The sequence below is a fragment of the Austrofundulus limnaeus genome, unplaced genomic scaffold, assembly GCF_001266775.1.
Source record: "Austrofundulus limnaeus strain Quisiro unplaced genomic scaffold, Austrofundulus_limnaeus-1.0 Scaffold6, whole genome shotgun sequence".
Classification (NCBI taxonomy): Eukaryota; Metazoa; Chordata; class Actinopteri; order Cyprinodontiformes; family Rivulidae; genus Austrofundulus; species Austrofundulus limnaeus.
Genome location: NW_013952408.1, coordinates 3,818,462 through 3,831,051, shown reverse-complemented (window position 1 = coordinate 3,831,051; position 12,590 = coordinate 3,818,462). Strand labels below are relative to the sequence as shown.

The 12,590-nt window shown below is 37.4% G+C and overlaps 1 protein-coding gene across 4 annotated transcripts in view; it reads left to right on the top strand.

Moving 5' to 3' along the window:
- Positions 1 to 12,590, top strand: part of arhgap21b (Rho GTPase activating protein 21b) — a 35,513-nt gene that overhangs the window by 9,778 nt on the left and 13,145 nt on the right. For 3 of the 4 annotated variants that reach the window (XM_014030966.1, XM_014030958.1, XM_014030975.1), the window contains exons 5-11: positions 3,194 to 3,286; positions 3,581 to 3,659; positions 3,757 to 3,811; positions 7,822 to 9,382; positions 11,832 to 11,978; positions 12,144 to 12,246; positions 12,338 to 12,383. In XM_014030966.1, coding sequence (XP_013886420.1) covers positions 3,194 to 3,286; positions 3,581 to 3,659; positions 3,757 to 3,811; positions 7,822 to 9,382; positions 11,832 to 11,978; positions 12,144 to 12,246; positions 12,338 to 12,383 — 2,084 coding nt within the window. Of the gene's footprint in view, positions 1 to 3,193; positions 3,287 to 3,580; positions 3,660 to 3,756; positions 3,812 to 5,527; positions 6,528 to 7,821; positions 9,383 to 11,831; positions 11,979 to 12,143; positions 12,247 to 12,337; positions 12,384 to 12,590 lie in introns of those variants that run through there. The other variant, XM_014030984.1, reaches the window with a different exon arrangement.

The window sequence follows — 12,590 nt, the reverse complement described above, 5'->3', positions numbered from 1 at the left end:
TTTCTACCTTCTCCTCTCTGTCAACGCTCTCTGGTTTCATTTAAAAGAGTCGATCATCAGATATTGTCCAAGATTAACCTTCAGGGTGGATATAGCTCGGTAGCAGCCTTGCACCGAGGACCTATCCACGTTATCATTTACCCAGAATGCTTTGTGTGTAAATAAAATGGCCCCATCCGTGTAATCTATTTTTAAACTTTTAGTTTAAAAATAATAAATATTGAAGAGCCTACAGTATTTTTACAGTCTTTATTTTACAGTTAAAATATATGTTTATTAAATAAAGTAATTTTATAACTGATCATGGATCCCTTTAAGCAAACACGTCATATACTTTGTTTACCCCTTATGAAAGGAACATGGCTTATATTCATGTTCACATATTTTGCTAAGATTGGTAAAGTTGCCATAAAGACATATTCAGATGAGGTGATATTATATTTATGTCTTAACTTTTTGTCAAGCTGACCTCCAAAATAAACCTTTTAATCTATGAGGTTGTAAAATGGTTAAGAAACCAATTTAAATGTTTAAAATTCCAACAATTTTGCAACTATTGAGGCTCCCTCATCAGCTTTTCTGTTATCAGTGTTTTGTAAATGGGGCTTGAGGAGTTCAAAGTTCACCAATCTTCGTGTAATCACTGTTGTTAGGTCAAAAAAATGTCAGTAGATTATAAGAACTGCTCTAAAAGTCTGTTTTGTGTTTCTGCCCTTTGAGCAGATTCTGTTTATTTGTTGCAAAAAATAATATTTTCAGAAAGTCATGTATGTTTTTATTTTAGCTCATTTTGAGGAAGTAAATGATTACACTCACAAGAAGCTATCACTGAGACTTTCCCATAAATGTCCTTGAGTTTCTGACGCACACTASTTAGTGAGAAGTCTGACACCAACATTTACTATATTTACATTTTTATCATCTGTTATTCAAAGTAAAGCAGAAGGGGCCACAAATGAACTTTGTTTAATTTAGTTTGTTTGAAAGGCTTATTGTTGGAACTGTTGCTGTAGCAGCTTTTTATCAGTGTGTGTTTTATTAATGGCATCATAGTTTTGCTTTCATAACGGATGGCATAATTGGACTTTCCCAAATTTAACCAAAGTAAAAATAAAAGTATCATTGTACTTATAGACCTTTTATTAGTAAACCATGTACTATTATAAGAAAAACAATGATAYGTGATTTTCTGTTTTCACGTTAAAAGGAGTATGGTATGATTCAAAGTTTTTGTTRGATGGAGAGAAATGGTCCTGGAAGCTGGAAAATGCTACTCAATGTTGGCTCTGACTCATTTTACCTCACCAAAATTTGAACAGCTCACTTCAAGACATATTTATAAACCAGGGTGAGACAGGAATGTTTATTTTTCCATTATGTGCTTCTTTAATGGCAAACGTGACGTGTGTAAAAATTACAAATACAAACTCAGTCTTTTGCTTTATTAGTCTCAAGATTTGCTTAATTTCAAAAGTTAACTTTCAGGTTTGATCTTTTTCACAATGAAACACAATTTCATTATTAATTTTCAGGCGAAGATAATGATTTGGTGCATATCTGTTTATTTTTTCTAAAATTGTATTTGTCACATTTTYTACTGACAACTTTTTTACACACTTGTGTTTAAAAAGCAGAAAAAGTCCTGAATGAGCTGAACTTAAAGAAAGAGCTTCATCTCAGATTTTGGTAGTTTGCTGYTCTGTTCAATAATCTAAATAATATGTTTGGACATCTGTCTAAAAACATCTGGGATTTAGGTKTCCTGTTCAGGGTCTTCCACACGGTCACACCACAGTCAGTTGTCTGATTGTGTTAGTCTCTCTTACTCAAAAGACAGAGCTGCTCTTTCATCACACTAGAATCAAGTTTGGGTGCACTGCATGTAAACTTGTTGTTGTATATCACAGATGATGTCATCAGTTTTTAACAGGAACAGATTTTTTAAATATGGTTAACATGTTCATAAACATTCTGTAGGAATGTGATTATCAACAATACTCAAACAAAGATTCAAGATTTTTAGTCATCTATTATTTGCATTAATGAGAATGAGTGCAGATTTGATTTATTTGCATGTACAAAGCTCTATGTATAAATATTAATACATAGGCTGATTTTACTACAGTATCTCTTATAATAAAGAAAACCAATCCCCTCACAATAGTAAAATTTATGAACAGCTTCATTGAGGAACTGTAAATGAAGTCCTACATTATGCCACTAGAGGGAGCTTGGCTTCCTGCTGTAGTTGTAGTAAACTAAGTTATTATGTAATCTGACACCTCATAAYGTGGTCTTGAATGAGTAATCTTGTGTTAAATGAGAAGAAAGTGAGTGTTAGTTGCAATAAAAAAAGCGCTTTATGTCCCATTTTTATCATTCAAATATCACAGCTGTCATGTGCTAAATGTAATTGGTTTAAAGTTTTGTTCTGGGTGTATTTGTGTGTTTGTAGATTTTTAAGTACAGTCACAAAGTAGCACATGTGATCTCATGCTTGACTTGCTGTGTACTCGAGTTTGGGAGGTAATGTGTGCTGACTCACCACCAGAATGTTAACTACCGGGGAAGTATTTTATCCACTCTTTGGCTGTGCCCACAGCTATTTCTCAGTTTACAAGGAAAGAGTGGGAGGCGTGCAGCTGAGCACATTGACACTCTTCCTCTTCAGCCTCTTTTTCTCACTCTCTCTCTCTCTCTTTCCCTTTTTTTTTCTTGTGACCGTGCAGCTGCTAGGAGACAGGAACAGAATGAGCAAACAGGTCTTTCTGTCTTTAGTAATTCGTGTCCTTAGAACCACCTAATTTCACCATGTAGTAACTTTGTTTTTGTAATGAAAGTGTGTTTTTAAAATTGAGCAACTTACAACTCTTTTTTTTCCGAGGCAGTCCAGTTTCTTTCCCTACCTTACACATAGCTATTCTTTATTTTATTTATCATAAGACTTTTGCCCCCACCTCCAATTTGACCGTCAGAAGCTCAAATAATAAATGCAGTTTTGCACATATGTATTAATTAAATCTCATTATTCAATATTTTCATATTAGATAAAATAAAATTGATGTTATTCATATGCCCTTAGATGATATACTGTATGTTTAGCAATAGCTGCTTTTTTAAATTAAGGTTTCTGTTTTTTTTTTTCTGCTTGGTGTTTACATAATAAAACATTATTTTGGTTTATTTTCACCAGGGAGGCAGCAGAACAGGTTCAAACCTATGGACACTATTTTTGTGAAGCAGGTCAAAGTGGGTGGCCCTGCTCACGAGGCTGGGCTTTGCACAGGTAAATAACCAGTGAACTGTAAGTTTTTTTTATTCTTATTATTATTTACTAAAATTCCCAATTTTTGGATGTTAGATGTTTGTGAGTTGGAAAACCTTTTAAGCAGAAGGAAAAAAGATTGTAAAATGTTCCCAGCTGTGTGTTGTTTTTGTTGCTACTTATTTAATTGTTCATATAAACCAAATAAAATTCAAACATAAGTTTTTATAGTAACCTTTATAATTTCAATAAACCTGACATTTGGCATATTTGGGGCTATTTGCTGATGCTGTTTTTGTCGATTTTGTCGATTAGGTGATCGATTAGTGAAGGTAAATGGAGCCAGCATCATTGGGAAAGCTTATTCTGATGTGATATCTTTGATCCAAGACACGTAAGGCTGACAGAATTTGTCTGGTTGATTTTGCWTCTAATGTGTGAATTTACACAAATTCAAGTTTTGTCTTATTTTGTGTTTTGGCTTCCTGCAGTGGTGAGTTTCTTGAACTTTGTGTGATGCCAAAAGATGAGGACATACTGCAACTGGTAAGTTTTACTTCTACATTAACAGTATCTTTGTGACTTTCTGTTCGCACAGTTTGACAATTGTGGAAAAGTTTTTCTTTTGAATTGTACAACAACTTATATTTGAACATCATCCTGCTCTAGTTTAAGGAGTTTATGATGGGACAGCAGTCATAAGATCCAGGCAGCTGGCTTGTCCCATCAGCACTCTTTATCTGGGCCTCCTAATCAGGCCAAAGCAGTTTTTCTGTCCTTCAGCACCGCTGCTGACACCACTGTTGAAATGGCCTAAATTTACAGCTAGAGAAAGCATCACCCATAATGTCTACTTAGTTCACTGTGAAGCAAAATGTGCAAATTGTTGTTATTTGGGTGTGTTGTAGATGTATTAAGATTTTATAGAATAACAAACAAAGCTAATTGTTCAAATGAGTCTCACAGATCACATATTGTCAGCATTATTCAAACTTTCATAGTCTGGTTTAACAGAAAGCAGTGTTATGCTGTGCATGTTTAGAAAAAATACTTTTATTCCGGGGAAACATTGTTTATTAAAGCTATCTAATATTTGTTTACCTTTTCTTGTTTCTTGTAACTACATGAAAATTCTGATGTGTAGTTTGACTCTCTTTCCTATAAATGGACTAGTTTCACATTTATGCTGCATTTAAGGTGTTCCTAATTTCAACTGATTTTCTTAAAGTGCGTGAGTGAAAAAGAGAAATCATGCATTAGTATCACTTCATACCCACACAATGATAAAGTTATTGTGCAACAACAAGCTGAGTCCTTTCTCATTTTATGCATTTTTTAGTGAAATTAGTGTCTTTCAGTTTTTTTTATGCAAATGAAATAGTTTGAGTTGTTGAACTAATAGGTTTGAGTCGAGGCCTTCACATCACAAACTAGACTTTAAGCCTTTCAAATTTTCTGTTGATCAGTTTATTCAGGTAGCAACAGGTAAATGGTGTAAAATTTGAATTTGAAATGGACATGTACAAATTCAAAGGAATTTAAATTCTATAATAATGCTATATATTTCATTCTAGTTTGATCAGATGCCATAAAACTGCACCTGAACTCCAATCATTTTAAGCAGATAAAATTCAGAGTAAAGATTTTTTATTTGTGTGCTTTAGTTTTGGTTAAACTGCAGGAGTTTTTTTTAAGAACTTCACTAAATGATACCCTGATATTTGCATGACCCTCAATTTCTTCAGTGCAGAGGTAAATTCTCATACCTATGCAGACTTGATCTTCTCATCAAATCTTTTATGCATGCTGTGGGTTGCTGTTATTGATTCTGCACAAAAGGTGCACTTGCGTTTTCTATTTTAGGTTTAAGTATTCTAGATGCTTTGGCTGGATGTGCAGGATTCCTTTCCTGTCAGCCTTTTATTATCTGACAATGTGTTTATAAATTATACAATATAATGAAACAGCAGGAATATTTGTTTTCAAACTAATTCATCCCTGGGGATTCTTTAGTCATGTTCAATCACATCCATTAACTGAATGTTTTATTTGGTTGGCATTTTATTTGACATTTGCAATAACAAGTGTTTATATTGCAGTCAGTCACACTTCCAAATTTATGTAAGTTATTTGTCCAAAAGAGCAAATTATGGACTAAGGCTTTAGTTAGTTGTAGTTTATTTTGAGTTGCCTAAATAAAACTTGAAATGTCAAATATATATTTATTTGTCCCATACATCTAACAACCCCCCCCCCCCCCACTTCTTTTATCATAAGTTAATGTTCTCATCTGTGATAACCACTTCTGCTCCATCTTTTTCACTGTAAGTCTTTCCTCTTGTGTGGTTTGTTTCTGTAGTAATAATTGTCCCCTCCTGCTACAATGTTGTCACGCAAATGGAAAAAAAAGGCAGTACAAAAATATCTGTGATGTAGGCACGCAAAGTAGGATCTGTCYGTTAAAATCAGGATTATCAGAGATGCTAGCAGAGCGACGTGACACTGTAGGAGGCAGCATGCACTGAATGCTTGGAGACGGGCAGCAGTTGCTTAGCAAAGAGAAGGAGACACCGAACATTTAAGGAGCAGAAAGGGGAGGCAACATTACRGCATAAAGGCAGAGGAAACTGTGAGCCGGGGGAAAATGGACAGAACATCATGAATGATGAGCTTAAACCAGCGGATAAAGTCAGCTGACTGCTCTGTGTTTGGAACAGGTTGACGCTTAGAGAAAAGGAGAAAGGAGTGGGAGGGGTAGCGGTACCATCACAGCTGAATGTATAATCAGCAGCTGCTGCTTCTGTCATGTGAGCAGTAGCAGGGAGGGAAAGAGAGAGAGAGAGAGAGAGAGAGGGATGGAGAGACTGGAGACACATTGTTCATTTAGTGTAATATTCTGTTTGGAGATGTATGGAGCCATGAAGACCTAAAGACAACATGAGAAGCAAGCTTCTGCTCCTGGCAGCTCACCCAGGACAGAGTGTCACAGGCAGGTTGTAACGTGGCAACCCCTGCTACCTCTTTGCTTTCTCATCCTTGTGTATCGCCACTGCAACTCTAGTGTATTTTTAGCATGACAATCCCTAGGATTGCTATGGCTGATTCATCTTTTCTGCTTTTGGGATCGGTTCTGTTTTTTACAAAATGTGCATTTTGCTCTGCTTTCATSCTTTTCTCTTCCAACCTCTCTCCTGTGATTCCTTAATGCACTTGTTTTCACATGCTGTAATGGCAGCCTTTCTCTGGGGAAACAACTAATCTGGTAAGAAAACGGCACACTGTGTAACAGCTTGATGTTGACATGTCGTACCAGCTGTGTCGTTTTTTTTTTTTCATGTGTCATGCGTGTCATCCCCATTACAAGAGGTTGCCTGTAGCTTGTACATTACTGGCATATAGTTGAGTGAGATGTGTGTTTAATGGTCAAATATGAGCTCATGATTCATATATTTAGGCWGCAGAAATGGCCGATTCACTGTGCATGCAGTACTTGTTAGATTTACGGCTCGAGTTGGCATTTAGCTAGAATCTCAGTAAGACCTCGCCCCTTCTTCATACTCTGTCAGATGTCATCAGTGTAATAAAGGCAAATGACCCCTGAACTTTTGCATCCAGACATAGTTACTGAGTCTGACACTAATTGCTCTGAGACTCATACTTTTATGTAAGTTTGTAATCTTACAGCAGGTTGTTACAGGGTCAAAGTCCTCACCTTTTACTTTTTTCTTGCTTGTCGTATGTACAGGAGCGGATAATTTTGTAAGCGTTACAAATGCACATTGTTCAAAGAAGAAAAAAAACCCTCTACTTTTAACTTTGTTAGAGCTTTGGTTTTGTATCAACAAGGAAATAATTTAAGCTTTGTACCATTGGATCATGGCAAGAGTGGCTAAATATAGTATTTTCACTATGAGGGAAAGGCAGCCTGCTGTCTTAGGAGTTCACAGAGGTGGGTAAATGTTGATATTGTTCAGCTGTGTATATGTGTGTCAATTTTTACATCAATATTTAATTGCTTCTTGTTCATATATATCTGTGTACTATGTATGTATTTTTGTAAAATCTAAACAAGCTGTTTCAGTTCAAAGTAARTATTTAAAGCACAACGAAAACGAACACAGTATCATAATTTCTGATTGCTTACACTTGTTGTATGTGTTCCATAGATGTTTTTTTTAACAAGAAACATTGGATAGAAGTGTCTTTTTGGAGGACATAAGAGTACAATACAKGAAAAATTCTGCATTATGAAGATAGTGATTAAAGCAAATGCTGTTTCTAAAAACACTTCTTGGTTTTTGTGTACACTATCTGCAATTATTACCATAAGAAGTCTAAATAAGGAGTAGATGAAGAACATTGATACCCTTCAACTGTTTGAAACGCCTCCGCTCACTCATACTGCAACATGCGCTGCCTACACACATGCATGCCGTAACATTTGCAATATCACACTTGACTTCTCTGTAAGCATCTAGTGCCGCACTGTTGAACATTACACATGCTTGTGGTTTGTACTACTCTGTTGTAACATTGCCGTTTTGCTCTGTCTCCAGGCCTACTCCCAGGATGCCTACCTCCGTGGCCACAGCAGCTACAAAGGAAATGCCTGTCACATCCCTAACCCACCTCCAGTATGCTACCCCAGAGTAGACTATAAGCCTGCGGGCATGGCCCAGGCAACAGACTCAGTGGGGCAAGTTTGCCGAGGGCCAACGGCACCTCTTGACCATGGGTATCGTAAGGAGATAACTATGCCCCCATCTCCTCCTCATCAACCATATCCTAAAAGCCAAACAGCAGTGTGCATGCGCAATGACAGCATTAGGACTGTGGTGGTTCCCTCTAATACAGCACATATGGGGCACATGGTACCAGAAAGAAGGATGGATTTTATAGACCCTGTCTTTGTTAGGGGAAGACCTGGGTCACTGGCCCAATATCCTCATTCTCGAAAAGCTGATRTCTATCCTGGTGATCCAGGAATGGTTCCGTTTGGGGGTCAGGCACCTAATTATTCAGGCAACCATCAAAACATTGATTGGCGCACTTACCAAACGTACAGRGAGTATATTGACAACAAAGGCATTCATTCCCATGCAAGTCGGACCATCCAGGAGAGGCTGGACAATTTGCGAACTGCCAGTCAGGCCTCTTTCGTTAATCCTCATCACATTCCTCAGGGGAACTGGGCACCTAAGGAAATACGACGCAGGAGTACTTCCCATGAAAGATCATACTACAGACCTCCACCCCAACTTCAGATTGCCCCACGCAGTGCCTCCCAGGATCGTATGGGAAATGCAGAAAAGATGAGCCAATCAAGGAACTGGCCTCCTCGAAGTGTGTCCCAAGACGGCCTTGTTCTGAAAGCTAGGGCTCGTTCTGTGGACTATGCTGATGCTGAGATTCGGCCTAGTGAAAGGAGAGGGGTCTATCCAAGAGCAGACCAAGGTACAAGACCAAGCAGACAGGCAATCCCCAGAAATGCTGTACCAGTTAGGACTTCTGCTGGATACAGTGCTGGCATGAGAGGGGTATCAAACCCTTCCCTCTACTCTAAAGGACCAGACTCACTTCAGACCCGTTCCTCACCCAAAGTCTCCCACAGGCCCTTGGTTTTTGGAAAGAGCACAAGTTCTGAACATTCTTTTATTGACCAAAGAATTTCAGTCAGAGGACACCAATCAGGCATCCCTAACCAACAAGGCCAGAGCAGGATGCGGGCAGAAACCATGCAGCCCACCGAAGCAGGCAGAGACTCAGCATTGGTAGGGCTCAGGTCTATGTCGTGCTCAACTTCAAAAGAACTGCCTCAGAAGCCTGGCATCCTCAAAATACAGCAAGACTATCAAAGTCAGGTTAATGGTCAAAGTCCAACAGAAAATTCTGTGGTTCTGAGGGAGAAATCTCATGCTGGGAAAAGCCCCAGCCCCTTACGGCAACATTCGTACATTCTGGCCGTAAACGATGATGGACCAGACTCTACGGCAGACTCTACGATCTGGCTTCCAAATGATGCACGCAGAGAGATACACATGCGTCGAATCGAGGAACAACGTCACACCTCCTGCTCCAGCAACCTGGACGAATCTCTGGACTCCATTCCATTCATCGGTAAGAGAGTCAACAATCCTTGCTGGTTTATGTTCTCATGACAACAGTAGCAGGTCRTGATAACGTGGTTCAAGTGGCCATGACATAAATGTATCTTATTTTAACAAACAAAAACAAAACATCAGTAAACACTAGCTTAAAATGAGCAAATACATTGAAAACTGACCAGAGCAATAATTGCAGTTTCACTGTTTATCAAATTTATGCATCATTGTTGTAAGTAAAGACTTGGGAACCTAGTGTCAGGTAAATTTATTTCTGTGGGAAGCTGTTATTGATCCAGTTTGGATTCCTTCAAAGAGGGTTTGTGAGGTTTAACCAGAGCAGAGACTTGGATGCATTGAATTTCGGTTTTATTTAATTGTTTTCTTGATATTGTCTCGTCAGTGCAGACTGTATTTTGGTGGAGCTGAACTACAACAGATGTGCTCATTAAATGTTTGGCATCTCAAAAATGTGTCTCCATTCACACATGAAGGGTTTCAGCTCACTTCAAATAGTGACTGAACTTACTGAATGAGTATTGATTTCTTATTGTTGAAAATTTGCAAAAGAATATTACTTTAGAGCTTTCAGGAATTTACTGTTTGAAGTGCTACAAAATGTTTGTATATTTCTGTACATCATGCTGCATGATTTTCCCTCAGTCTGTCTTTGCCCTACATGTTTTAYGTATGTTTGAGTATCTGCCTATTCATCTGTCCTTTTATTAACATGCMACATATTAATAGATAGTAAACTGAACATCTCAATGAGAAAAAAGCAATTCAGTATTCAGTTTAGTTTTACTAAATCTCTATTTTTTCCCATGAGTGTTTGTCAGTATCTGACATGCAGAACAAACCTAAGATTAACTTGCTTTTAGAGTCAACATATTGTTTATTGTTTCAGGTAGCTGGGGAGTGCTGTTTTTCAGAGAGYGGGAATCAAAAGGAATAAATGCAGGTAGATCTTGAGGAGGAACTAGGTCATAGGGAACGATGTTGCTGATAGGTTTTAGTTTGATATTTTGGAGGAAACTGAGTTTCAGATTCAAATCTGTCTCTGTGAAGGTGCAAGATAAATGTACCATAAGATAACCGCAGTCAACTTCCATTTAAAAACTCAGGTTAATTTTCTCAAAAGTAGCCCTTCACAGGTTTGCTCTGCTCTTCCTGGTCGGTATATATTTTTGTTTTTAAGGTCTGAGAGTCCAGACAAAGCAGTGACTGATGCTGTAACTCGTTCTTTTGTAGGTATTGTGTCCTGGTTCAAGAGGGACAGTGTCTTGATTCAGTAAACTTCAGTGTCCACATCATTGGTCTGTTCAAAAGAAAAAATCTGCAATTTAGACTAAATGTGCAAGATTAGTATCTAGTCTTATTACTTGATAATTTTTAACTTAACTGATAGTAAAAAATTAAGCCATCTTCGTTTCAATTATAAAACACAGCAGTGTTTTGCATGGTTTCTAAATGTRCATACACTGTATGTAGTCTTAATAAAAATACATTACACTGGCTTTCAATTCTGAGTTTCTTTTTGAAAAACATCTTKTCCAAATTGGACATTACAATCTTTAGACAAACCAGGACATATGACATATTTAGATCTTGTCTTGATTTAGTTTAAATAAAATAAATGTTATAATGTTAAATGTTATAAACTGAACAAATGGGTGTAAGTTTTAGCCTGAGTACCTTCTCTTGTTTGTGTATTTGATTTTGGAGATTGTTGAATGTACACTTAAMCCAACATTTGACCCCAGACACTTAGGAGAGTCGACAGTTTCCAGTCTGGCAGATCATAACAAYATGCAATAAATCCAGTGTAGTCTGTCACTTAGTAAAATGTTTCAAAAACTCAGATAAGATCTTTTTCTCCTCTGAAGTGCAGCTACAGGATAGTCTGTAGTAATGTATATTTTAGTTATAGTCTTATAAGTCCCGTATTYTCTCAGAAAGTTGTAAAACCTAAATGTTACCTAGATGTTACTCCAAAGCACTGATCAATGACAGATATAACTTTCAGAAGTAGCCAAGGAGGCCGTGTTAGAAAGATGGTATCTTGTTTTTGCCCAGTTTCAAAGTTGGGTACAGGCTGGAACTAGGACATTTGCTTTTAAATTTAGCTCCAAAAGCCCCTTGGCTACAGAGAGCAGCTTYGTACTCTGAGCCATTTCAGGCTTGCAATGCCTAGAGTGGGCGATGGATAAACTTTCCTCTTAATAAAAAAACATTATTGTCTCACAAAGAGACTAGTCTTTTGTATTCTTCCTTTCCCATAGATGGCAGCTAAAAAAATTATTGTTTCAGTACTACTGAATCTAGGAGCCATTGCTCTGTTTTTTTTTTTTTTTTTTTTTTTTGCAGACACACAGTATATGAAAAGACAATGCACTAGAGAACAGAAACATGGGGAGTTATATTGCATTTCTGGTCTCACATTGAATATTATCTCGTTCATACAGATGAGCCAGTCAGCCCAAGTGTTGACCGAGAGGCTGCTCCTATTCCTCCCTCTGCTGTAATATCTGTCCCACCATCCATAGCTACAGCACCCTCGAGCCAAGGTTCTCCGTGTCCTCCCATTCGCCGTCAGCTGTCACATGACCAAGGTAAACTGCCTTGAGTTGGCTGGAAATGATATTATTTCAAAGTATTGCTCATGGAAATCATCTAGAGGATGCTTTTTTTCCTTTTAAATTGTGTTGATCTTATAGCTTCCTGAATTCTACTTGGATTTTAATTTATAATTTAGCATTTTTACCATGAATCTGTAGAGTCTCTACGAAGCGCTTTGTTAGACTCGGACTCAACCAGTAAAACGGAGCGATCGAAGTCCTGTGACGAGGGTTTGGATGTCTATCAGGAAGTGACAAGAGAGTGAGTGCCACAGAGTTTGTTTTTATGCATGCATGTATTTTCTGTGTGTTCAGTTTGTCTGACATTKTCCTTCTAATTATTTGTTTTTTAGAAGATCTTCAAGTAAGCATATGCCCAGTTTCAGGGGCCTAAGAAAGGTAAGACATTTAGCATTTTGTAGCGTTCTGTGTTTGGTAATGTTTCAATAATCTCACATTYTCTTAATGTAAACCCATTTTTTATCTTGTAAGGAGAGATTCTATAAAGTTACCTGTACATAAAAGATGTATAAAATGCTAATAAAATTTAAATGAAATTTTTTTAATGGGATCATTACATAGTTATAAATATAGAGGCAACAAGAT